General features: G+C 44.1%; 1 protein-coding gene across 2 annotated transcripts in view; it reads right to left on the bottom strand.

Annotated features, from left to right (window-relative positions):
• The window catches only part of SGSM2 (small G protein signaling modulator 2), a 528,702-nt gene that overhangs the window by 175,671 nt on the left and 327,619 nt on the right, over nt 1-25,412 (bottom strand). For both annotated transcript variants that reach the window (XM_073616693.1, XM_073616694.1), the window contains exon 3: nt 13,869-14,028. In XM_073616693.1, coding sequence (XP_073472794.1) covers nt 13,869-14,028 — 160 coding nt within the window. The remainder of the gene's footprint in view (nt 1-13,868; nt 14,029-25,412) is intronic.

The raw sequence follows: 25,412 nt of genomic DNA, 5'->3' as shown, positions 1-25,412 counted from the left end.
TGCTATGCCTCGCACCCCTACGTTCTATGCTTTACCAAAATTGCATAAAGACATACGCAAGCCATCAGGCCGGCCAATAATTTCGGGCAATGGCTCCATTACCGAGAAACTAAGTCAATACATAGACAGGCATCTGCGGCCGTACGTGGTAAACATACCTAGCTATGTAAAGGATACTATGCATCTTTTGCAGATCATAGATAACGTCCATGTTCCACCAAAATCACTGCTTGTGGCCTTGGATGTTGAAGCACTGTATAGTTCAATACCTCACGACAAAGGACTGGCTTGCATCCAGCATGTACTGTCACGAGATGCCCGTCTAGGTGACAGTAAAAGACATTTTTTGATTGATGCCTTAGACTTTATTTTGAATCATAACTACCGTATTTATCGGCGTATAACACACACTTTTTTCCCCTTAAAACCAGGGGAAAATCGCAGGTGCGTGTTATACGCTGATCCCCTGCGATCCCGACCTGTCACATTTTCAAAATCGCCGACCGCGATTTGAAAATGGCGCCGCCGGCGCCGAAATACACAGAGCCGGTTCTCGGCTCTTCCCGGCGGCTCTCGTTCATTTTCGGCTCCACTCGTAGTCCCGAGCGGAGCTATCCGAACCTACTCGGCTAGGTTCGGATAGCTCCGCTCGGGACTACGAGTGGAGCCGAAAGTGAACGAGAACTGCCGGGAAGACAAGGCTGCACTGACATGGCTGCACTGAGAAGGCTGCAATGATGGGCGTTTAAATGTAAGTTTTTTTTCCCTTCAACTTCCCTCCTAAAAGTTTTTTTTTCCTTAAAATTCCCTCCTAAATTGGGGTGCGTGTTATATGCCGGTGCATGTTATACGCCGATAAATACGGTATTTCATGTTCAACGGTGGCTTTTTCCTCCAGGTACAGGGGGTCGCGATGGGGACTTCCTGTGCCCCATCGTATGCAAACCTGTACCTGGGGGAATGGGAAAGCTGGTTGAAACAGTCCATATCCACTCGTCCCCACATGGACAATGTGGTGATATGGCATCGGTACATAGACAACATTTTGCTCGTCTGGGATGGTACCCTTGATGATCTCCATGTCTTTGTGCAAAAATTTAACACCAATCCGTTCAATCTCACTTTCACCATGACTTTTCATGAACATGCGATTACTTTTCTAGATGTGACAATCCACAAGCAACAGGATGGCTCACTAACCAGTTCCCTATATCGCAAACCAACATTTGGCAATTCTATTCTACATGCCACTAGTTTCCACCCCCAACCTCTGATTCATTCGATTCCCTATAGTCTATACCTACGGGTCAGGAGGAACTGCACTGATGACAAAGTCTTTAAACGAGAGGCTAACATGTTGAACGAGAGACTCCTGGCACGAGGGTACTCCAAGACCTGTTTGAAGAGGGCCTTTAGATGGGCATGCTCAAAACCCAGACATGAACTTATTTTCAACTCAGAATTCAATAGTAACAAAACCAACCCAATTTGGATAATAACCAGGTTTTCAAACCAGCATAGGACCATAAAAAACATTGTTGAACGGTATTGGCATGTCCTCAAATTAGATCCCACCATCGGCCCCTATGTGCAGGATAAACCATCCTTCACCTTTAAGCGGTACTGTCAATTTATAAACATCAAGCCCAACATCAAATTACCAAATGGCCACAAGTATGCTCCCAAGCACTTTGCAAATTGCAAAACAATAGGTGTGGTATACTTGTTAATATGTGACTGCGCATGCTACTATGTTGGCAAAACCAACCAGGAGTTCTGGCGGCGGGCATACCGCCACATAGCTTCAATGAAATCCTGTAACCCCAGCTTGCCGCTGGGAAGACATGTCTCTGCGTTCCATGCAGGAAATTTTCCCAAAGTGTCTTTTTTGATTTTGGATCGCGTCAATCCAGGGTTGCGCGGTGGGGATTGGAACAAAATTATGCTACAGAAAGAACAAAAGTGGATCTATCGTCTGCAGGCTACCAAACCACCTGGCTTGAACGATGCTATTTCATTTCTACACTTTCTGGAGGTTTCACCTCTGGGGGCCCCGAGTGGGATCCCCCGAGGTGAACACACCTCATTTGTTATGAAATTCTTATATATTGCGGTTAAAACTTTCTACGTATGTTTCTCCTTGTAGGTCATAGGAGTTAAATTATCTTCCTGAACCTCGTGCAAGAGGTATTTTATGATCATTATACTTTATACCTATGTAATCTTATCAGAATGGATGCACATATGGGTATCCATGGTTACTTTTACAAAGCACATATATATGTTTTGATTGCATTCCATGTCATTTGCCATGAATGGCTGCACTGATCCATCCTATTGGTATATATACTTTTTTGTTACTGTACAAACACTCTTCCTCCTTGCATGGCCATTGGTATTACTGTTTGTCTTTGCTGATCTCTCGGCTTTCCCTATCTCTTTGTTTTTGCCCTCTTTCATTCCTATTGATATATTCCCTTTCCTTGAGTCCTGGGTATGGGTGTTCTGTGCCGCTGTGGATCTGGTCCCTGGGTCGGTGCTGTGCTGGGGGATTGGCCAGTGTGCGCCTGAGTAGCCCACTCGGCGCACGGGGGCCAATGTGCCACTCCTTTTTGGCGCCTTTGGCTTCCCGTCTTGAGGATCGTACATGGCCGGGATGATGTTTATCCCGTTTCCATGATGACCACGTGCCGCAGTTCCCCGACGCAGACGCCGGTTCCCTCCCAGCACATGTCAGCTGTTGTCAGAGTCTGACATTATTTCCCTCTCCACGCTGATACGTGTGTGGGATTAAGGGGGTGGGCCTGCGCGCCGAGGGTTCGGAGGGCGACCCCTCCCACTGCTAATGTCGCTCATCAGTGTTTAACCAGCTGTCACCAATATCCCTACTTATGAGCGGCACTATATAAGTTGCACGCTCAAATGGACAGTCTCATGCCTATACAGGCATCGGACTGATCGCTCAGCCCTGCTGCCACCCCCAAAGGTAATAAGTTTAGTCCTATTTTTTATATGCTGTCTCTATACATGACACTTTGCCAGCATTGAAATGCTGGCACCTGTGAACCCATTCACACACTGTATGTACAGGACATACCGATACTCCTACCACATCAATGTACAGTAGATGTACGCCCATTTTGTTTTGTTTTTTTATTTTGTTTTTTTGTTTGTTTTTTCTTTTATGGGATGGGCTTTATTAGATTATCTCTTTTCCCTTTTTAGGTGATAGACACAATCCATCACAGCTGTTATCAGCAGTGTCACTTTGCAAGTGGTAGGACGCCCTTTGTGTTCTGCTCTGAGGTGCATATTTGTGTGGACTCCTCGGTGACGGCATTGGCTCATGGGCCCGATCCCTGTTGGCAAGTCATTCTGCCCAGTTTCTCTTGAAGTTGGATGCCATTTAAATACTGTTTTAAGAGTAACATGGTGAGAACATTTCCTAGATACATGGAGGCATTTCTGACTGTTATGCTTTATGACTACATGTGAATATTATACTATGTTTGTTTTTTTAAGATGTTCTGCTTTCTTTTTTGCAAAATGTCTAGATAACCATTCACCTTATCATCCCTGAAGAAGAGGTTCCAACCTTTATAACCTCGAAACGAGTCGGACCTCTGTTGGTGCAGCCCCTAGCTGAAACAGTTAATGTGGGGGTTGTTTTGTGTTATCACTGTATCTTGATATGTATATCGCTGTTGTCACCACTGTTTGAATTGTCGGCATCCTTCTCTTTTATTCAAATTATTCAATTTTTTGTGATGTTTTAATCTTTGATAATAAAATTATATATATTTTTTGATATATGGTTTGAAGACTCTTGCCTTATAAAGTCGCACTAGAGGAAAACAATGTTCTTTTGTATAGCAGAATGGCATGTGTTTTCTTTAGGAGAGCTTTATTCCCTGTTTAATGCTTTTTTTGCAACACATGCAGGTGAGGGTAGGGGCGGTTTATCAAAATTATTAGCGTTATATTAGGTTAGATACTTTTTCATGGTTTTACAATTGCTAAAATCTCTAATGACATTGTCTTCCATACATGAGTATTTGATGCTTGTGCCATGATTACAAATGTCATTCAGATCATCTGACATCATTGTTGAGACTTGGGGATTCGTCTTCTTTTCCTGTTTTTACAACTTTTTGTCCCCTTTTTTAAAACTCATGCTTAGTACTGTGTTGTGCAGTAACAAAATAGTAGTAAGTTAGTAATTAGTAATAGTGATTAGGGATGAGCCGAACACCCCCCGGTTCGGTTCGCACCAGAACCTGCGAACGGACCGAAAATTCGCACGAACGTTAGAACCCCATTGACGTCTATGGGACCCGAACGTTCGAAATCAAAAGTGCTCATTTTAAAGGCTAATTTGCTTGGTATTGTCCTAAAAAGTGTTTGGGGACCTGGGTCCTGCCCCAGGGGACATGTATCAATGCAAAAAAAACTTTTAAAAACGGCCGTTTTTTTGGGAGCAGTGATTTTAATGATGCTTAAAGTAAAAAAAAAAAAAAGTGAAATATTCCTTTAAATATCGTACCTGGGGGCTGTCTATAGTATGCCTGTAAAGTGGCGCGTGTTTCCCGTGCTTAGAACAGTCCCTGCACAAAATGTCATTTTTAAAGGAAAAAAAGTAATTTAAAACTGCTTGCGGCTTTAATGTAATGTCGGGTCCTGGCAATATGGATTAAAATCAGTGAGACAAACGGCATGGGTACCCCCCCAGTCCATTACCAGGCCCTTTGGGTCTTGTATGGATATTAAGGGGAACCCCGCACCCAAATTAAAAAAGGAAACAGCAGTATACAGGCTCTGTACTCTGAACAGCAGTATACAGGCGGTGCAAACAAAACAGGGACTGTAGGTTTGTTGTTAAGTAGAATCTGTTTGTAATTTTGAACTGGTACATTTTTAACGTGTTTAGCTCCAGCCAAAAAATCTATTTTAAGCTTTTTGGAAAACATAGGGGAGGGTTATCACCCCTGTGACATTTGTTTTGCTGTCTGTGCTCCTCTTCAGAAGATTTCACCTCACTTTTTGTCCCAATGACAAATGTTTTATGAAAATTTGTTTTTTTTGTGAAACAAGGATTAGTGATAAAGCATCAGTGGAAAGGAGAAATGTTTTTTCCCATATTAACTCTTACAGGAGAGAATTTCCCTTCCCAGGGGTAGATTTCATCTCACTTCCTGTCTCCTTCCGTTTGCAAGTAGGAGTCGTTTGTAAGTTGGATGTTTGAAAGTAGGGGCCTGCCCTATATACTCAGCAGAAATTTGGGCCTTAGGTCTTGTTGTGGCCACAACACTGTAAGCCCTCACAGGGCCCTGCTGTGAAATATTAGATCAAGAATTGTAATTACATGCCCCTGTTGAACAGGGGCTGAAAAATTGGGCCTTAGGCACTGGTGCTGGTGCCACAACACTGCAACCCCTCACAGATACTCTAGTTGGAACGCAGGAACGAGCTTTGCTGCAAAGTATTGCCTCAAAAATTGTAATTACACGCCCCTGTTAAACAGGGGCTGAAAAATTGGGCCTTAGGCACTGGTGCTGGTGCCTCAACACTGCAACCCCTCACAGATACTCTAGTTGGAACGCAGGAACGAGCCCTGCTGCAAAGTATTGCCTCAAAAATTGTAATTACACGCCCCTGTTAAACAGGGGCTGAAAAATTGGGCCTTAGGCGCTGGTGCCACAACACTGCAACCCCTCACAGATACTCTAGTTGGAACACAGGAACGAGCCCTGCTGCAGAGTATTGCATCAAAAATTGTAATTACACACCCCTGTTAAACAGGGGCAGAAAAATTGGGCCCTAGGCACTGATCCTGGTGCCACAACACTGCAACCCCTGACAGGTACTCTAGTTGGAACGCAAAAACGAGGCCTGCTGCAAAGTATTGCATCAAAAATTGTAATTACACGCCCCTGTTAAACAGGAGCAGAAAAATTGGGCCTTAGGCACTGGTGTCACAACACTGCAACCCCTCACAGATACTCTAGTTGGAACGCAGGAACGAGCCCTGCTGCAAGTATTGCCTCAAAATTTGTAATTACACGCCCCTGTTAAACAGGGGCTGAAAAATTGGGCCTTAGGCACTGGTGCTGGTGCCACAACATTGCAACCCCTCACAGATACTATATTTGGAACGCAGGAATGAGCCCTGCTGCAAAGTATTGCATCAAAAATTGTAATTACACACCCCTGTTAAACAGGGGCTGAAAAATTGGGCCTTAGGCACTGGTGGCAGCGCCAGAACCAAAAATGTTCTTACAAGCTATCAGCGTGATCATTGAGGAGGAAGAGGATAATTACTCAGGATAGTCACTCAGCATAGGCAGTCTTTGAAGGGATCTGAGATTTCAAAAAAAATTATTCGGTTACATCAGCACCAGTTGCTTGGTAGACTGATTCATTTTTATGAAGGTCAGTCGATCGACCGAGTCGGTGGACAGACGCACCCTGTGATCGGTTACAAAGCCTCCAGCAGCACTGAATGTGCGTTCTGAAAGAACGCTGGATGCAGGACAGGACAGTAGCTCAATTGCATACTGTGCAAGCTCTGGCCAGTGATCCATCCTCAAGACCCAGTAATCCAAAGGATTTTCGGTGGGAAAGGTGTCCAAGTCAGATTTTGCCCCTAGGTATTTCTGCACCATGTAAAACAGACACTGGCGATGGTTGCTGGAACCGATCATATCTTGGGGCTGCGGACTAAAAAATTGTCTGAACGCATCAGTCAGATGGCCACCTTCTCCACCGCTCCTTCTTTGACTGACCGAAGCCTCAGCAACACGTTGTCCAGAAACAGGAGTTTGTAACCTCCCAGTCTCTGGGAACGTGTTGCACAGACCTTTCTGCAAGGCCTCCCGAAGATGTTTCATCCTCTGCTCCATCTGCGACGGCAAGATAAGGTCCGCAACCTTACCCTTGTAACGTGGATCAAGGAGGGTTGCCAGCCAGTATTGGTCCTTCTCCTTGATACCATGAATACGAGGATCCTTACGCAGGCTTTGCAGGATCAGGGAGGCCATGCAGCGTAGGTTTGCTGAGGCATTCGGTCCGGAGTCCATGTCCGGAGTCTGGGTCACTAAGGACGACATGGTCCGCAGCCACCTCCTCCCAGCCATGTACAAGTCCATGTGTTTCTTGGGACTGATCCCTTAAAGACTGCTGCTGATGCTGAGTGCCAGGCTCCACCTCCATACTGACACAATCCTCCTCCTCCTCGTCCTCTCCCTGTGTGATCGGCGGGCACGCAGGAACACTGTCTGGATAAAGGGGGCCTTGAGAGCTAAGGAAGTCCTCCTCTTCCTGCCTCTGTTCTGCCTCAAGTGCCCTGTCCATTATTCCACGCAGCATGTGCTCCAACAGGTGGACAAGGGGGACAGTATCACTGATGCATGCACTGTCACTGCTCACCATCCTCGTGGCCTCCTCAAATGGTGACAGGACAGTGCATGCAACCCTGATCATGGCCCACTGGCGTGGGGAAAAAAAAACAAGCTCCCCTGACCCTGTCCTGGTGCCATAGTCGCACAGGTACTCATTGATGGCCCTCTGCTGCGTGTGCAGCCGGTGCAGCATGGCCAACGTTGAGTTCCACCTGGTGGGCATGTCACAGATTAGGCGGTTCTTGGGCAGGTTAAACTCCTTTTGGAGGTCCGCCAGCCGAGCACTGGCATTATATGACTGGCAGAAATGCACACAGACTTTCCTGGCCTGCCTCAGGACATCCCGTAAGCCCGGGTACCTGCCCAAGAACCACTGCACCACCAAGTTAAGGATGTGAGCCAAACAGGGCACATGGGTCATTTGTCCCTGTTGGAGGGCAGAGAGGAGGTTGGTGCCATTGTCGCAAACCACCATTCCTGCCTTAAGTTGGCGTGGCGTCAACCACCTCTGAACCTGCCCCTGCAGAGCTGACAGAACCTCTGCCCCAGTGTGGCTCCTGTCCCCCAAGCACACCAGCTCAAGCACCGCATGGCATCTTTTGGCCTGTATATTTGCGTAGCCCCTTGAACGGCTACGGAGCACCGCTGGTTCCAAGGACAAAGCACAGGAAGAGGCCATGGAGGAAGAAGAAGAGGAGGGGGTGGAGGAGAGGTGTGTCACAATCATTAGTAGTGGCATTTTGGAGGCGTGGTGGCGGAACAACCTCCAACACTACTGTACCTAGTCCTGCATCCTTCCCAGCTGCCAGCAGAGTCATCCAATGCGCGATGAAACTTAGGTAACGTCCCTGTCCATGCCTGCTGGACCATGAGTCAGCGGTAATATGCACCTTACCGCTGACCGCCCTGTCCAGCGAGGCATGGACATTGCCTTCTACATGCCGGTAGAGAGCCGGAATCGCCTTCCGTGAGAAAAAGTGGCGTTTGGGTACCTGCCACTGAGGAACCGCACATTCCACAAACTCACGGAAGGGGGCAGAGTCTACCAACTGAAAAGGCAGCAGTTGAAGTGCTAGCAATTTTGCCAAGCTAGCATTCAACCGCTGGGCATGTGGATGGCTGGGAGCGAACTTCTTTCGGCAGTGCAGCAGCTGGGGCAGGGAAATTTGCCTGGTACAATCTGACGTCGGTGTACCGAAAGCAGATTGCCCAAAAGTACTTGGCTGTGACACCTAATTCTACACCTTCATTCCTCTCAGTGCAGGTCTCAGAGAGGACTGAAGGTATAGTGGGGTTGGAGATCTCAGCTGATGAGGAACAAGGAGAGGTCTTCTTTGTTCTTTGGTGAGGGTTTTTTAGATACGCTTGCCAACGAACTGCATGGCAGGTCAACATATGTCTGGTCAAGCATGTGGTGCCCAAGCGGGAGATGTTTTGGCCACGTGAGATACGCTTGAGACATATGTTGCAAATAGCAGCGGTGCGATCTGATGCACTAGTCTCAAAAAAGGCCCACACCAAAGAACTTTTGGAATAACGCGCAGAGACAGCAGCGCCCTGCACATGCGGAGCTTTGGGGCGTGATGCAGTCAGTGTGCTGCCCTTAGGCTGGCCCCTGGAGGGCATCCTGCCTCGTTGGTGATGTGCCTCCTCCTCCTCCCTCCTATCAGGCACCCACGTTGAGTCGGTGACCTCATCATCCCCTCCCTCCTCATCACTGAAGCAAACCTGGCAGTATGCTGCAGCAGGGGGAGCATGACTGCCAGATTGCTGTCCTTCTTGGGCACCCCCTCTGGCCATGCTCACATTACTGCCTTCATCTAGCTCAGTATCATCATCAAAGCCTTCTAAACGCTGGGCATCCTCCTGGAGCATGTACCCAACACTGTGGTCAAACAGTTCAAGAGACTCCTCAGGAGCACATGGTGGGGCTAGGGAAGGAGTCACTGATGCCATTGAGCCGAGGGAAGAGGCCGTGTTGACAGCTGCTTTGTCAGACAAAGTACCCTGAGCATGGGTGAGAGAGCATGAGGAGGATGAGGACGGCCTGGTCATCCACTCGACCAAGTCTTCCGCATGTTGCGGCTCAACACGGCCAGCTGCCAAAAAAAAGGCCAAGCGTGTCCCACGGCCACGTGCTGATGAGGATGCACCGTCTCCATGACCAGCACTGTTGCCTCTAGACACAGAGCCTGCTTGCCCTCTTTTATTGGCTTGTGACTGTCTGCCTCTCCTTGTTGGCCTTCCAGACATACTAATGGCCTGTAGCTGCACTAATCTGGGATATATATATATATATATATATATATATATATATATATATATATATATAGATATTATACTGATACTGCAGCTAGCAAAATCAACTGCCTGCCTGTAGTATGAGAACACCACCAACCTTCTACAGGTAGCTTTAGGTGAACACTGTGCAGAGCTCGCAAAAAAATAACTTGTAGCTTATTTAGCTGCCTGCGGTAGTGATAGGATCAGGAAAACACCACCAACCTTCTACAGGTAGCTTTAGGTGAACACTGTGCAGAGCTCGCAAAAAACTAACTTGTAGCTTATTTAGCTGCCTGCGGTAGTGATAGGATCAGGAAAACACCAACCTTCTACAGGTAGCTTTAGGTGAACACTGTGCAGAGCTCGCAAAAAAATAACTTGTAGCTTATGTAGCTGCCTGCGGTAGTGATAGGATCAGGAAAACACCACCAACCTTCTACAGGTAGCTTTAGGTGAACACTGTGCAGAGCTCGCAAAAAAATAACTTGTAGCTTATTTAGCTGCCTGCGGTAGTGATAGGATCAGGAAAACACCACCAACCTTCTACAGGTAGCTTTAGGTGAACACTGTGCAGAGCTCGCAAAAAACTAACTTGTAGCTTATTTAGCTGCCTGCGGTAGTGATAGGATCAGGAAAACACCAACCTTCTACAGGTAGCTTTAGGTGAACACTGTGCAGAGCTCGCAAAAAAATAACTTGTAGCCTATTTAGCTGACTGCAGTAGTGATAGGATCAGGAAAACACCACCAACCTTCTACACGTAGCTTTAGGTGAACACTGTGCAGAGCTCGCAAAAAACTAACTTGTAGCTTATTTAGCTGCCTGCGGTAGTGATAGGATCAGGAAAACACCACCAACCTTCTACAAGTAGCTTTAGGTGAACACTGTGCAGAGCTCGCAAAAAACTAACTTGTAGCTTATTTAGCTGCCTGCGGTAGTGATAGGATCAGGAAAACACCAACCTTCTACAGGTAGCTTTAGGTGAACACTGTGCAGAGCTCGCAAAAAAATAACTTGTAGCTTATTTAGCTGCCTGCGGTAGTGATAGGATCAGGAAAACATCACCAACCTTCTACAGGTAGCTTTAGGTGAACTCTGTGCAGAGCTCGCAAAAAACTAACTTGTAGCTTATTTAGCTGCCTGCGGTAGTGATAGGATCAGGAAAACACCACCAACCTTCTACAGGTAGCTTTAGCTGAACACTGTGCAGAGCTCGCAAAAAACTAACTTGTAGTTTTTGCTGAACACTGTTCAGAGGACGCACTACACTAACTTGTAGCTTTAGCTGAACACTGTTCAGAGGACACACTACACTAACTTGTAGCTTTAGCTGAACACTGTGCAGAGGTCGCACTACACTAACTTGTAGTTTTAGCTGAACACTGTGAGGAGGATGCACTACACTAACTTGTAGCTTTAGCTGAACACTGTGAGAAGGACGCACTACCCTAACTTGTAGCTTTAGCTGAACACTGTGCAGAGGTCACACTAAACTAACTTGTAGCTTTAGCTGAACACTGTGAGGAGGACGCACTACACTAACTTGTAGCTTTAGCTGAACACTGTGCAGAGGTTGCACTATACTAACTTGTAGTTTTAGCTGAACACTGTTCAGAGGACGCACTACACTAACTTGTAGCTTTAGCTGAACACTGTGCAGAGGTCACACTACACTAACTTGTAGCTTTAGCTGAACACTGTGAGGAGGATGCACTACCCTAACTTGTAGCTTTAGCTGAACACTGTGCAGAGGTCACACTAAACTAACTTGTAGCTTTAGCTGAACACTGTGAGGAGGACGCACTACACTAACTTGTAGTTTTAGCTGAACACTGTGCAGAGGTCACACTAAACTAACTTGTAGCTTTAACTGAACACTGTGAGGAGGACGCACTACACTAACTGTAAATAGTCTAGCTGCCTGACTGTGGTACTAATAGGATCAAAAGAACACCAGCAATTTTCTTCAGGTAGCTGTAAATACTGTAACAAGACAAGCCTGCCTGTCAGTAAGAAGATAACAGGAACGGATCTAGCTAAACTGAATACAGTGTAATATATATATATATATATATATATATATATATATATATATATATATATATATATATATACACACACACACACAACACCTGGGATGCATATATATACACACAATACACTGTAAGTGCAGCTAACTCACCAACTGTCCTGCCTAATCTAGCTAACTCAAATGAAATGACACTGTCTCCCTCTCTCTCTAAGCACGCCGGAACACACTACACAGGGCCGCCGTGCAGGTGGCCTTATATAGTGTGGGGCGTGTTCTAAACCCCCTGAGCCATAATTGGCCAAAGCCACCCTGGCTTTGGCCAATTACAGCTCTCTCTACTGACGGCGCTGTGATTGGCCAAGCATGCGGGTCATAGTGCATGCTTGGCCAATCATCAGCCAGCAATGCACTGCGATGCCGCAGTGAATTATGGGCTGTGACGCGCCACGCGAATTTGGCAACAGATTACTATGGCAGAAGTTAAGAAGTTAGACAGAGCTGCAACAGCTCTGCCTGAGCCTCCAAAATGACAGAAAGTGAAGTAAGGTCACATGTGATGTCATTACACTCTGGTTGTAAACACAATACAGGAGTAATCAAATAATTCAATTAAAGTGCATCTCCAGGCAGGGCTGGACTAGGACAAAATTTTTCCCTGGACTTCATCCAGACTGGCACACTTTAATTTTGCAAACACACACAAAACAGTATATAAACTATACTCAATTGCGCAAAAAAATAAGTAAAAACATTCCACTGTAAGTATATTTTTTACAATTTTGTTGTTTATTTTTTTTTATTTTTGTAAATATTTTTTTTTCACAGTGCTTCTGGGAAAGGGGTGTGGATTATATGGCAGTGGACGGTGTCAGTAGGGCAGGGGCAGTGGACGGTGTCAGTAAGGCAGTGGTTGGTGTCAGTAATTTTTTTATTTTTACGTACTGTTTTTTTTACAATTTAATTTGTTTTAATTTTTTTCACAATGCTTTTTGGGGGGAGGGGGTTGGGGCAGTGGGTGGTGTTGGGAGGGCAGGGGGAAGTGGTAACAATAGTTTTTTATTTTATTTAATTTTTTTACTATTTAATTTTTTAGATTTTTTTTACAATTTCATTTTTTAATATCTTTTGTATTTTTGTTTTAATCAGCCCTGTTGGTGGGCTTTGGTGAGATATCAGGGGTCTAAACAGAAAGAGAAAGGGACTGAGGACAGAGATTTCCCGGTCCCTTTCTCAGCACTGAAGATGAATGAAGAGGAGACAGCAGCTCCTGTTCATTCATAAACTGAACAGGGGACCGGAGGAGAACACAGGGTGGGGGGTAGAAGAAGACACGGAGGGGACCGGAGAAGGAGGACAGGGGGCGGAGGAGCAGCCGGAGTAGCATACAGGAAACAGCCACGTATGATCGGTATGGCGGGAGGGACAGCTGTGAACACCGATCTCCCTGTATAGATTTTTAGCCCACACCTGCAGGGGGGAGAGAAGGAGAATCGGCTGTCGGCTAAAAAGCTATACAGGGAGATCGGTGTTCACAGCTGTTCCTCCCGCCGCATTGATCATTCCTGGCTGTGAACCAGGGGACCATCCAGGATCCGCCCTGCAGCCGGGATATCACAAGTGCCTCGTGGGTGTCCAGAAGCCGCAGCGGATTGCGGGAGACTTGGGATGCCTGGAAACCGGCCCACTGAGCCATCGGCCCACCGGGAAACTTCCGGTAGTCCCGATGGCCAGGACATGCCTGTCTCCAGGCAAACATTTGTTTTAGTTTTGGACAGAGAGGAAAAATGTTGGACCCCCTGTGTGTTTATAGCTGTCTGTGTCTCCTTTGGGGAGATTCATTCCTCTATTTGTACTGGTGACCACTGTCACCAAAAAAGAAACTGAAGGGAAATCCAACATTTTTGAGTCGTCCCCAACAAGGTAAGGCTGAGTCTTCCAAAGGATACATCTGTTCAGGGGTCAACTGTCTAAGAGGGGAATTCCCTTTACTTTGGGAAATCCCCCCCCCCCCCATTTTGTCTCTTGAATATTAAGTTAATTAAAATTTTCCCTAATGGAGCACAACCAGCAAAAAAAAAAAAAAACAGGAGCTTACCCTTCCCTGCTCAATCAAAAATAATAATAATAGAAAAAATTATAATTTAATTTATTCTCACCTGCCATCCACTTGTTGCAGGTCTTGCACCTTCTTGCATATATCTGCAGCAGTGGCACATGTTTTTGCAACTTTCATGAACAAAGCTGCAACTTTATCACTCCGTAAGAATCCCGCAGCCCTTCTCTTCAACAGGTGCAAGAGGCATGCTTCCACCACACCTGAAAAGAACAAAAAAAGATTTAAGTATACCCTACTGAAAATCATAACTATATAAGGTTTGTACTCAATACACGAAGAGTGCTTTTGAGGAACAAAGTGGTAGAAAATTCAGAAAAGATCTGAATCTCGGTTTGGTTTTGTTATCTTGTGTGGTTACTGAGGCAGGAAGTGTGGAGAAATTCTCAACCAGACACAAATAATGTTTTTTTAACAGACTGAGGAATAGGGATGAACTTGGGTTTGGTCCAAACTTGGAATGTAGCTGTCATTGTTGGACCAATGAACAGGAGATTCTTGCGCAACAGCTGCATGTATACAAAGGGCAGGGACGCAGATGACAACATTGACCTAATATGGCCATGTTCCCATATTATGTCAATGATGTCACAAGCATCCTTGTCCTTTTGTGCATGTTTCTCTTTCTCTAACAAGTCCCATAGGACTGCTTACTGAGGAAGACATCTAAAAGTGTTTTGAAGTTGTCAACATTCTCGGCTAGTACCGTTTTCTAGGGGAGGGGTTTTTCTGTAGCAGTAAAGAACCTTTTTCAAAATCTAAGGTTAAATCTCCTTTCTTTTAACATTCCTCCTTATTCTTTAAGATATACCAGATGGAAACAGGTCAAATGTTACACATACTGTATATTCTGCCTACAACTGGAAAAAACCCTGGAGCAGCCAGGTCAGGATAGGAATGATGGTGGTCAATTACAAGAGTCAGTCAGAGCGGTTGCCAGGTAGGTTTCTCTGCTACACCATCTGAGACATCTGGGCCCCCATGTCACACTGATCCCAGCTGTGGGTGTGACCGCTTGCAGATTGCAACTGTAACCATGATAGTAATTGAGGCCTCTGAAGTGAAATGTGGAAGATTCCTATCCAGGCCTAAGGCCTGAAAACACCTCAGAGTAAGGCATTTGGTCTTGTGAACTGGCAGGACAAGGTGTTGCTTCAGCTTACCATCCCTGCACATCTGAGGAGGAAAGGCCAGCTGTCGGTCTAGGAAATAATTTAACAACCCAGACTCTAGGAAGCCCTCTAAGATGTTCACTTCACAGTTGTATCATGTTAAACAGAGGCATAACTAGAACCTTCAAGGCCTTAGTGCAAGAAATCATGATGGGCCCCCCTGACCCCCCCTTCCATCCAAGCCCCGGGCTTTCAATTCTGGGAGGGCATCCATGGACATCCTCCTAGATCCCTGCCTCCCGATTACAGATCATGGTAAAGGGCCAATCACAGCGGCCCTTTACCATGTTATCAGCTGATCAAATGTAAGCAGACTTGCCGGTTATCGGCAGTGCTTTCTTCCCACGCTGTGTCTGTCTGAGGAAATGAGAGCCATTAACCGGCAGGAATGTCAGTACATTGTTTACACTGATCATCAGTGCCCATCAGTGCAGCCTATCAATGCCACCTATCAGTGCTCATCAATGCCACCTATTAGTGCCCATCAATGCCACCTATCCATACTCATCATTGCTGCCTATTAGTGCTGCCTATTAATGCCGCCTATCAGTGCTCATCAATGCCGCCTATCAGTGCCCATCAGTGCCACCAATCAGTGCTTATCAATGCTGCCTATCAGTGTCCATCAGTGCCACCTATCAGTGCTTCCATTCAGTGCTCAATGCCCATCAGTGCCACCTATCAGTGCTCATCAATGCTGCCTATTAGTGCTCATCAATGCCCATCAGTACCGCCTATCAGTGCCACCTTTCAGTGCTCATCAATGCTGCCTATCAGTGCCCATCAGTGCCACCTATCAGTGTCCATCAGTTCAGCCTATGAATGCTGACTATCAGTGCTCATCAATGCTGCCTATCAGTGCCCATCAGTGCAATCTATCAGTCAGTGCTCATCAATGCCCATCAGTGCCGCCTATCAGTGCCACCTATCATTGCTCATCAATGCCGCCTATCAGCGCACCTTATCAGTGGTGCCTATCAGTGCCGCCTATCAGTGCAGCCTATTAGTGCTCATTAATCCCACCTATCAGTGCCCATTAGTGCCTCTTATCAGCCCTGCCTATCAGTGCCACCTATCAGTGCTCATCAATGCCGCCTGACTCCTCAGCAGGGCTCTGAGCTGAGAGAATCTCTCTCACATACAGCTCAGAGCCGGCATGGACAGTTCCCCCTCCCCCTCCTCCCTTGTATGGATTAGAGAGGAGACAGCCAATCTGCTCCTTCTCCACCTGCCCCTGCCCCTCTTGCAGTCATTTGAGCAAATACAGCTGTGAGTGCCATTATTTCCTACATTTTTATTACATAGAACAGCAGTGTAGAACACAGGAAAGAAACAGCGAGTGTTTTACCCCTAACAACAAATCAGATTTTAGCTGTCATAGAAACCTGGTTGCTAAAAGCTAGACCTCTTCTTTTCTTTTCCTGAACTTGTATGCTACAGTATATATCATTGTTCAAACCTATAAGGGGAGGACAGGTTGAACTGTAAACTATATGTTGCAAGACTCCAAAGAAGGTAAACATATACCCTTTATTAATGGCAACAGTAAAATTAAATCATTAAATTCTATCATGTAGATAAAAAGTGCTTCATGATTATTATTCACAATCCCGCACTATAGCCAAAGAAAACAAAACTACGTTTAAAGCTTAAGTGCAGCCAAAATAAAAAAAACACAAATATCAGCAAAAGGGACATCATTAACAGTCAGTAGGATCTGTCCCTTGTGCTGGTACCTCTTCTGTTAAGTAAAATCCTCCTCCGTCCATGCCTCCCCCACCCCTGCCTCCGTGGAGGATGGGCAGAGATGATTAAAAAGCCAGCCCCCTCCATTCATAGATCATAATTCTTTCACAGAAGCTGTAGTACAGTATTTATGAATGGAGCAGCTGGGTGGAAAGGGCAAGCATAGTCGAGCACTCTGGAAATGCCAGCTCTCACCAGAAGATTACGGCAGTGGGGGTGAGGGCAATATTGAAGGAGGATTTCTTTCACATAGCAAAAGAGCCATCAGCACAAGGGACACAGGGTCACATCTTACCGACAGTAAGTTATGTCCTTTGTGCTGATAATGCCCAACTTCAGTTACATTTATTAATATATATATATATATATATATATATATATATATATATATATATATATATATATATATATATATCTAAGCTACGGTTAACTCACAAACTGTAAGTAGCATTAGGATTTAGTGCTCCAAAACGTTAAAACGTACATTTAGCCAAAACTTTTTTTATTGGTTGTGGATAAACTAGGAGAGGCAGTGCCGGCTCGTGCAAGGCTCTAATAGGCTTCAAAAAAGGGTGGGCTTGGGGCGCAGAGCACTGCAACCCAATCCCACCCAGTTGTGTGATGATAGTGAATGAATTTTTGCTATTTTCACACAAAATCTTCTCCCCGCCAATCAGGAAGCAGGTGTGAAATCTGTTTCCCAATTGGCCAAAACGTCAGGCAATCTTATTGGACACCTGACATGGAGCCAGGGAGGAACCGCCACCCTGGAGCTGCTGCCCTGACCCCACACCCGCTAGCCTGGATTCGCTGCCAAGGCCCCACACCCGCTAGCCTGGAGCCGCTGTCCAGACTCCACTAGCCTGGAGCCGCTGCCCAGACCCCGCACCTGCTAATCTTGACCTGCTGCCCGGACTCCGCACCCCACCGTGCTGGCTGACACCCCCCATCTATCTATCCAGGTAAGTGCTGGACCAACTGGCAAATGCGTGCACGGGGGGGGGGGTTGTTAGTGCAGCACGGCCGGGGTAGTGGTTGCCGCCCCCCCAAACAAAAAACCCACCAGCTGCCACTGAGGAGAGGGTTGCAATTCCTGTCAAGTTTTTATTGCTATCCAGGGCTCCAAAAGAGAAGTTTTTTTTCATGTCCTGTCCTACTGACCACATTTTACTAGATGGGAAATAAGGGGAACCTTCCAACAGCAACACAGATAATACAAATACTTTTCTTTAGCAGAGTAGGGGAAGGTAAAAATCCTATCAGACTTTAATTTCTGTCTATATCTCTGTTGAAAATTTCCACCCACGTCTGGTATCCCTCACACAAGTGTCAAACTGCAGCCCTCCAGCTGTTGCCAAGTTTGACACCCCTGCATGGGGGGATTGAAATACACTTTAATGACTCAGTGAACAATATTCAAAGCACCAAAGCCTCAATTGTCATTGGCATCAGCGTCAGCTGGTATATTGGTACATTACAAATACCCCCCAGCTCAGGCAGTCTTGGAATGCCATTAAAGTGTATCTAAATCTTCCAAAGAAAGACTCATCTAAGACAACTGTCTAAGAGGATTTCTCTCTCTACTTGTTATGTCTATGGGACAGGAAGCGAAGGAACAGTTACCAAATATGACAAAAAAAATCCCCAAAATTCTATACAAAAAAATAATTAAATAAAATTGGCTTTAAAATGGAGATATACATTTTTTTCCCTAATTCCATCAAGGGACATTACAAACTAGAGTGAGGAGAATTATTTTTTACAGACACTCCAACAGTTGCCAACCCAGCTGCATGCCTCTTCCAGAGTATCTTAGAAGTCCCAAAACCTAGGTTATGAAAAATGTCACCTTCAAAAACAAAATGTGTTCATTAGATGCCGAAAGGCGTTTGATACTGTGGAGTGGGAATATCTTTGGGAGCTCCTTTGGAAGTTTGGCTTCCTCCCCAATTTTATTTCATGGGCCCGTACCCCTTATCACACTCCAACTGCCTGTGTCCGTACCAATTCTACACTCTCCCCTCCTTTTCAATTGCTTAGGGGCACTAGGCAGGGCTGCCCACTCGCTCCAGAGCTTTTTGCCTTAGCGCTTGAACCCCTTGCGTGTCTTTTCCATTCGTCAACATCACTGCCTTGACTATCTGTGAGTACGTGGGAAGAAAGAATATCACTGTATGCTAATGACACCCTGCTATACTTAGGGGATTCAGGCCCTTCCCTCCTCTCTGCCCTAGCGATTATTGACACCTTCGGCACTGCACTTTTTCAGGCTTTTGAGTTAATTGGGATAAGTCCCTGATGTTCCATACTACTTTGGGACCCCTGCCTATGATCCCGTCTGCTCCACTTAAGGTTGTGACTAAATATCATTACCTGGGCATAGAGGTTCAACGTAATCTTTCCTGCTTTATAACAGATAATCTTCTCCCACTGCTTTATAATTTTGTTAGGAAATGCTCTACATGGGCATCTCTTCCTCTTAGTACTATTGGTCAGACAAATCTGATAAAAATGTTGTTTTTACCTACGTTTTTGAACTTTTTTAGTCAATTCTAAAAAAAGTTTTTGAACTTTTTTAGTCAATTTTCGTCAAACTGGAAAAAATATTAACTAACTTGCTATAAGCCGGCCATATCCACAGAATAGCCAAGTCGACGTTATACCTTTTAATTGATTGTGGCGGCTTAGCTCTCCCCAATTTTGTGCTATATTACTGGGCAAACGTCCTTGTGACAGTTCCACGGTGGTTCGCACAACCCAGGGACAACTTGCTGTTACACTTGAGGCAGCGTTACTTATGCTCATATGCATCCCTCAGTAATTTGCCCTTTCGAGGACCCCAGTCTAGCCCTGCTCTTACTACTCCGATGAAAACAACACTTCTTGTTTGGGAGCAAGCTAGAACTCAATATGTGGCAGATGACACATACTCTCTGTTTACTCCCCTGTGGGGCAATCCCAATCTTTCTCACTTCCACACAATCCCGGATCCTTCCTTATGGGCCAGACACGCAATTACGCTACTCAAGCATATTATGCCACAGGGCTCCCTTCTGTCGATTAATATGTTGCAAGACTGCTACCGATTGCCCAACCATATGCTTTTCCAGTTTCTCCAGTTGCGACATGCGGCTGGTGCACAATTCCCTCGTAACGTCAAACTGACCTCTGACCACTTAGAACAGCTGTTGTCTTCAAAAGATCTCTCTACACTGCTATCGGCACTTTATTCTCAATTATTTCCCTTAACCCTGATCAAAATGACTGATCTTTACAATAAATGGTGGGCCGATATTCCCTCCCTGACAGAAGATGACTAGGAAGACTGTGTACTTCACTTTTGAAAACCATGGTTTCCTCTAGAGATCAGTTTCTTCAACTGAAATTCCTCCATCGCGTATATTATACACCCCAGCGACTTTCCCTTATATATTCTGAGACCTCAGATAGTTGCTCTTGCTGTGGCATGGAGGTTGGTACTTATTTTCATGTCTTTTGGTCATGCCCAGTTGTACAACCTGGTGCCTGCCAGGTACACATGACTTTTTGTGTTCTACACGGCATATTAGGCACGTAGGGGAATTCTTCTGCTTTGGAAGTCCCCCCCCCCCCCCCCCACTGTGAGCGGATGGAAAAGGGCTATTAATCAGGGATGTGCGGTGAGGTCAGTGGTTGGTGAGGCACTGGCTAGTATCAGAGCCAGATATACATAGGTTACATATGCGATTGTTAGAGCGAGAGCGATAATTCTAGCACTAGACCTCCTCTGTAACTCTAAACATGTAACCTGTAAAAAAAATTGAAAGCGTCTCCTATGAAGATTTATAAGTACTGAAGTTTGGTGCCATTCCATAAGTGTGCGCAATTTTAAAGTGTGACATGTTAGGTATCTATTTACTCGGTGTAACATCATCTTTCACATTATACAAAAAAATCGGGCTAACGTTGGTGTTGTTTTTTTTTTTAATCTTGAAATTGTTTTTTCCCCCCAAAAAAAGACTTGTTTAAAAAAATTGCTGCGCAAATACTGTGTGACATAAAAAGTTGCAATGACCACTATTTTATTGCATAGGGTGTCTGCTAAAACAATATATGTAATGTTTGGGGGGTTCTGAGTAATTTTCTAGCAAAATAATGATGATTTTTAAATGTATGAGAGAAGTGTCAGAATTGGCCTGGGGTTAATTACCATAAGTAATACACAAATAATTATTATATCTTGTTTTTAAGGTAATTTACTATATTTTCAAAATCTGTACTCAAGCAGGTGGCTAAATGGACAAATTACTGAAGTTTGAAGTTATAACTTCCAACCAGTAATTTCACAGTAAATAGATAAATAATAAATGATTATGTTATAATCTGCCAAAAAAGAAGCTCCTGTACTTTTTTGAGTGATGGGCGTTTTGCTTCAGGTGACAGAACACTCAGATGTGAACAGGGTCTATTGAAATGAATGGGATTTGTCTTTAGAGCTGAGGCTTACAGCAGAAAAACACCCAAAAACGCCTAGGTTTGAACAGAGCCTAATAAAAACTTCTACTGTTAAAAAAGAAAAAATTTTAAATCTGTGACTCTTTCCACCCTGAGTGCCTCTTACTGGTCCCAATTCTGGACAGCCTAGTGGACAAATATGGAGTAGAGTGCGAAAGCGCAGACTTTCCAGGCTTAAGTCATATTTGCATAATACAGCTTCCCAAGTTCAGGGCATTCTAAAAGAGATGTGTGGGTATGTACTGTACATTTCTCCCATATAACAGTTTTACTAAGTAGTGATAGGGCTAATTTAACATAAAATTTGGCTTTTCTGTTACATCACAGTGCTTCTATAAATTAAAAGTACAAACCAGCCAAGAGTTGCTCTATAAATTTCTGAACAAGCCAAGGAAGAATCACTTAAAACTGAACTCTTTAAGGCCAGGCTTTTTCTGGCACTTTTTGTTTAGTTTAAAATTAAAATTTTAATTTAAAGTTTAAATCTGTATTTTTTGCTAGAAAATTACTTATAACCCACAAACATTATACAATTTTTTAACAGAGACCATAGAGAATAAAATAATAATATTTTTACAGGTTACCTGTTTAGAGTTACAGAGGAGGTTTAGTGCTAGAATTATTGCTCTTGCTCTGACATTCATGGTGATACCGCACATGTGTGGTGCGAATACTGCTTACATATGTTAGGTATGTGTTTGCTTCTACGCGCAAGCACGGAGGGATGAAGTCACTTTTTTTATTCATTTATTTTTTTTAATTACTTTTATTCCTATTACAAGGAATGTAAACATCCCTTGTAATAAAAATAAGGATGACAGGTCCTCCTTATGAAGAGATTTGGGGTCAAAAACACCCCAACCCTCTCCTTTACCTTTAGGCCTCATGCACGCTGGACATTTTTGGACGTTTTTACAGCTGCTGTTTTTGGCATCAGATGTTTTTCTCTACAGTCAATAAACTCTCCAGCATGTTATCCTATGTGTCCATGCATACGTAGGCTGTTTATGAACTGCTTTTGGCTGGGACGTTTTTTTGGCTGTAAATAAAACCCAAAACTAGTGGGTTCTGGGAGGAGTCTTCCAGCTGTAAAAATGTAATGTCAAAAAAAAGCCTCAAAACACCGGTAAGAGCATAAAAACGTGGCTCACCAGCGTTTAATGTTTTTGATCCTATTGAAAAAAAAAAAAAGCTTAAAAACACTAACGCTAAAAAACACACACACACAAAAAAAAAAACACGTTAAAAAACGATATAGCAAAAATGCTGAAAAACTCACTGCAAAGCCACTGGCGTTTTTATAAAGTTATTGTCATGTTTCACATGCCTTGTGATATGCCTTTAAATGTTATATGTATTATTCTGTGCCTGGTTCCTCCCCTTCCTGTATCTCAGCTTATCCTGTATAGTTCCACCCTTTGTTCATTAGGCGTCATGTACACTGCTGTTGGTAAATCACAACCACTGGCCTATGGGTCTTACTACAAAGACTATGCCAAGAAAAGTACAGAAAGTGGAAGTTAATGAAGGAAGGTTCTGCACACTTTTACTGCAGGCCTATAAAGGAACTAGTACTTCTTTTACCCAAAGAAGAAGACAAGTCTCACAAGTCATCAACTTGATTCAAAGGGAGGTACGAAAGATTGATGCATGTTGCTGCCTTCCCCTCTGAAGATGGATATTTCATTGTCACAGCCTGGACCTTCGAGACCAACATCTGAAAGTATATGTTAATGTTTGCATTGTTTCCCTTGTTCTTCCCTTCCCTCTTGTTTTGCAGGTGTTCTTGGACAGAATCTTCATTATTTGTATTTGGACTTGAACTAAAGTTTGGTAATAATAGAAATCATAGATTTCGATGGGGAGTGTCATGTTTCACACACCTTGTGATATGCCTTTAAATGTTATATGTATTATTCTGTCCCTGGTTCCTCCCCTTCCTGTATCTCAGCTTATCCTGTATAGTTAGTTCCACCCTTTGTTCATTTCCCAGTAATGCATCTCAGCACATGTCTGGACTGGATCATATTATGATCTTTTGACCTATCTTGATGTTCATTGTTGTAAGACCTCATAGTTTATGGATTAGGCGTCATGTACACTGCTGCTGGTAAACGGATGTTTAGGAGCAGTTGGCCATTTTTTTCAACTGCTCCTGAACTCTCCTCTATGTTATCTTATCAGTACATGTACACAGGATCATTTATAGACGTTTCTAGGCAGTTGCGTTTAGAGGCTTTTTTGGAACCCCAAAAAAATGCGTTCAGAAGCTGTGCTTAGAGGCATTTCAAACGCCAAACGCGGCTAAATGCAGCTAAACGTGGCTAAACGCGGTAACTTGCCTTTAGCCGCGTTTCGTTTACAGGCGTTTTTCATTTTTGGCTATTTTAAAAAAACCAAAAAACATTATTTTCAAACGCTTGTAGACGCAAGCGTGGCTAAATGCGGCATGTAAACGTGGCATGTAAATGCGGCATGTAAACGCGGCTAAACGGCCGCTTTTGGACGCTGGTTTATAGCTGTTAGGTGAAATTGTTCAGGAGAGGTTTAACAATGTCCTGTGTACATGAAGCCTAACTTCACAAGATCCACAAGGTGTCGTCTGGATTGAGTCACTGTCTGTTTATCCAAATAAGATTGGGGTTATCGACATCTCAACACAACTAACTATAAGTTACGGAGATCACACTTTCAAAACTTAGATTGGAGAGGCAGAACAGACAATAGATTGTTAGAAAGATCAGTCAATACATCCTTAGAAAGATCAATCAAAAGATGTGATCCTTGCTAGCTCTGGATACACTAGGAGATGTTATATGGACACTGAAAATAGCAGCTATCAGACAGTGCAGCCATTACTACACAAGCCTGTGTGTGTCTGCAAGCAAGTTTCAGCATAGCAGTCATCAGCCACAGGACAATATTATTGCAGTGAATGTTCATACAAACATCTTATACACTGTCTCTGTATGCATCAGCACATGGCTTTTGGTCACCTCTGCTGGGTTAGCGTATCAAATTTAATCATATCAAACTTTCTTATGCAGTTTGTTAGATCTTTGTTAGATCAGGTTAGATCAACCGTTGTTTGCGTTAGATCTCACACAGAAGAAGCAATAATAACAGTTATTTGCTGAGGGGGTTAACCCGTCTTCAGCCCCCCTTATCAAAAAATTGACCAAACAGTTAACTATTTTGGAAGCTATTTGTTAGATCCGGTAAGATCAAGTGGTTTTAACGTTAGATCTTACATTATTGGAGATTTATTAAGTGATTAATGAGGGGGGCTGGCCCCCCTTATCAAATTTTCTGGCCAAAAATCATTCAGGCTAATAGATAATCATTAGATCCGGTAAGATCAAGTGGTTTTAACGTTAGATCTCACATCATTTCAGAGATATTCCACATAAGAATAGAGATATTAGGTGGTACACATGCAATTCTCTGGCAATAACAACATTCAGGTTAGTAGATAATTGTTAGATGAAGTTATTATTGCATTAAACCTAGCATGCACATGGCAGAAATCAGTAATAATCGCAATGTAAGTAGGGATAAAAGCTTGTTGCAGTTTGATCAGTGAGATATTTTATTTAATCTAAGATAAATACAGTACAGTTCGTTATTTTATATGAAAAGTTAGGCCCCTCTGGGGGCACAACTGGAAAAGGCCCAGACTGACATTCCGCTGCCAGGGGCTCTGTGGGGCTATGACCAACTACCGCCTGTGCTGAAGTCACACCTTATAATGGGGACTACACTCCGCATATGCTCCCAGGTCAGCAAACAGGACCGGCTTTCTTCCCCTGATTCCCCAGATCTTACCGTATCTAACTAATATCTATTAGTCTAGATGATTTGGTCAGAAAATTGCATGTGGGGGGGCTATCCTGTCCTTATGTATCACCTAATATCTCTATTTTTATGTGGAATATCTCTGAAATTATGTGAGATCTAACGTTAAAACCACTTGATCTTACCGGATCTAATGAATATCTATTAGCCTGAATGATTTTTGGCCAGAAAATTGCATGGGGGGGGGGCTAACCCGTCCTTATGTACCACCTAATATCTCTATTTTTATGTGGAATATCTCTGAAATTATGTGAGATCTAACGTTAAAACCACTTGATCTTACTGGATCTAATGAATATCTATTAGCCTGAATGATTTTT

The sequence above is a fragment of the Aquarana catesbeiana genome, linkage group LG02 (assembly GCF_042186555.1).
Source record: "Aquarana catesbeiana isolate 2022-GZ linkage group LG02, ASM4218655v1, whole genome shotgun sequence".
Lineage (NCBI taxonomy): Eukaryota > Metazoa > Chordata > Amphibia > Anura > Ranidae > Aquarana > Aquarana catesbeiana.
Note: the sequence above shows the minus strand (reverse complement) of the source record. Positions and strands in the feature narration are given on the sequence as shown.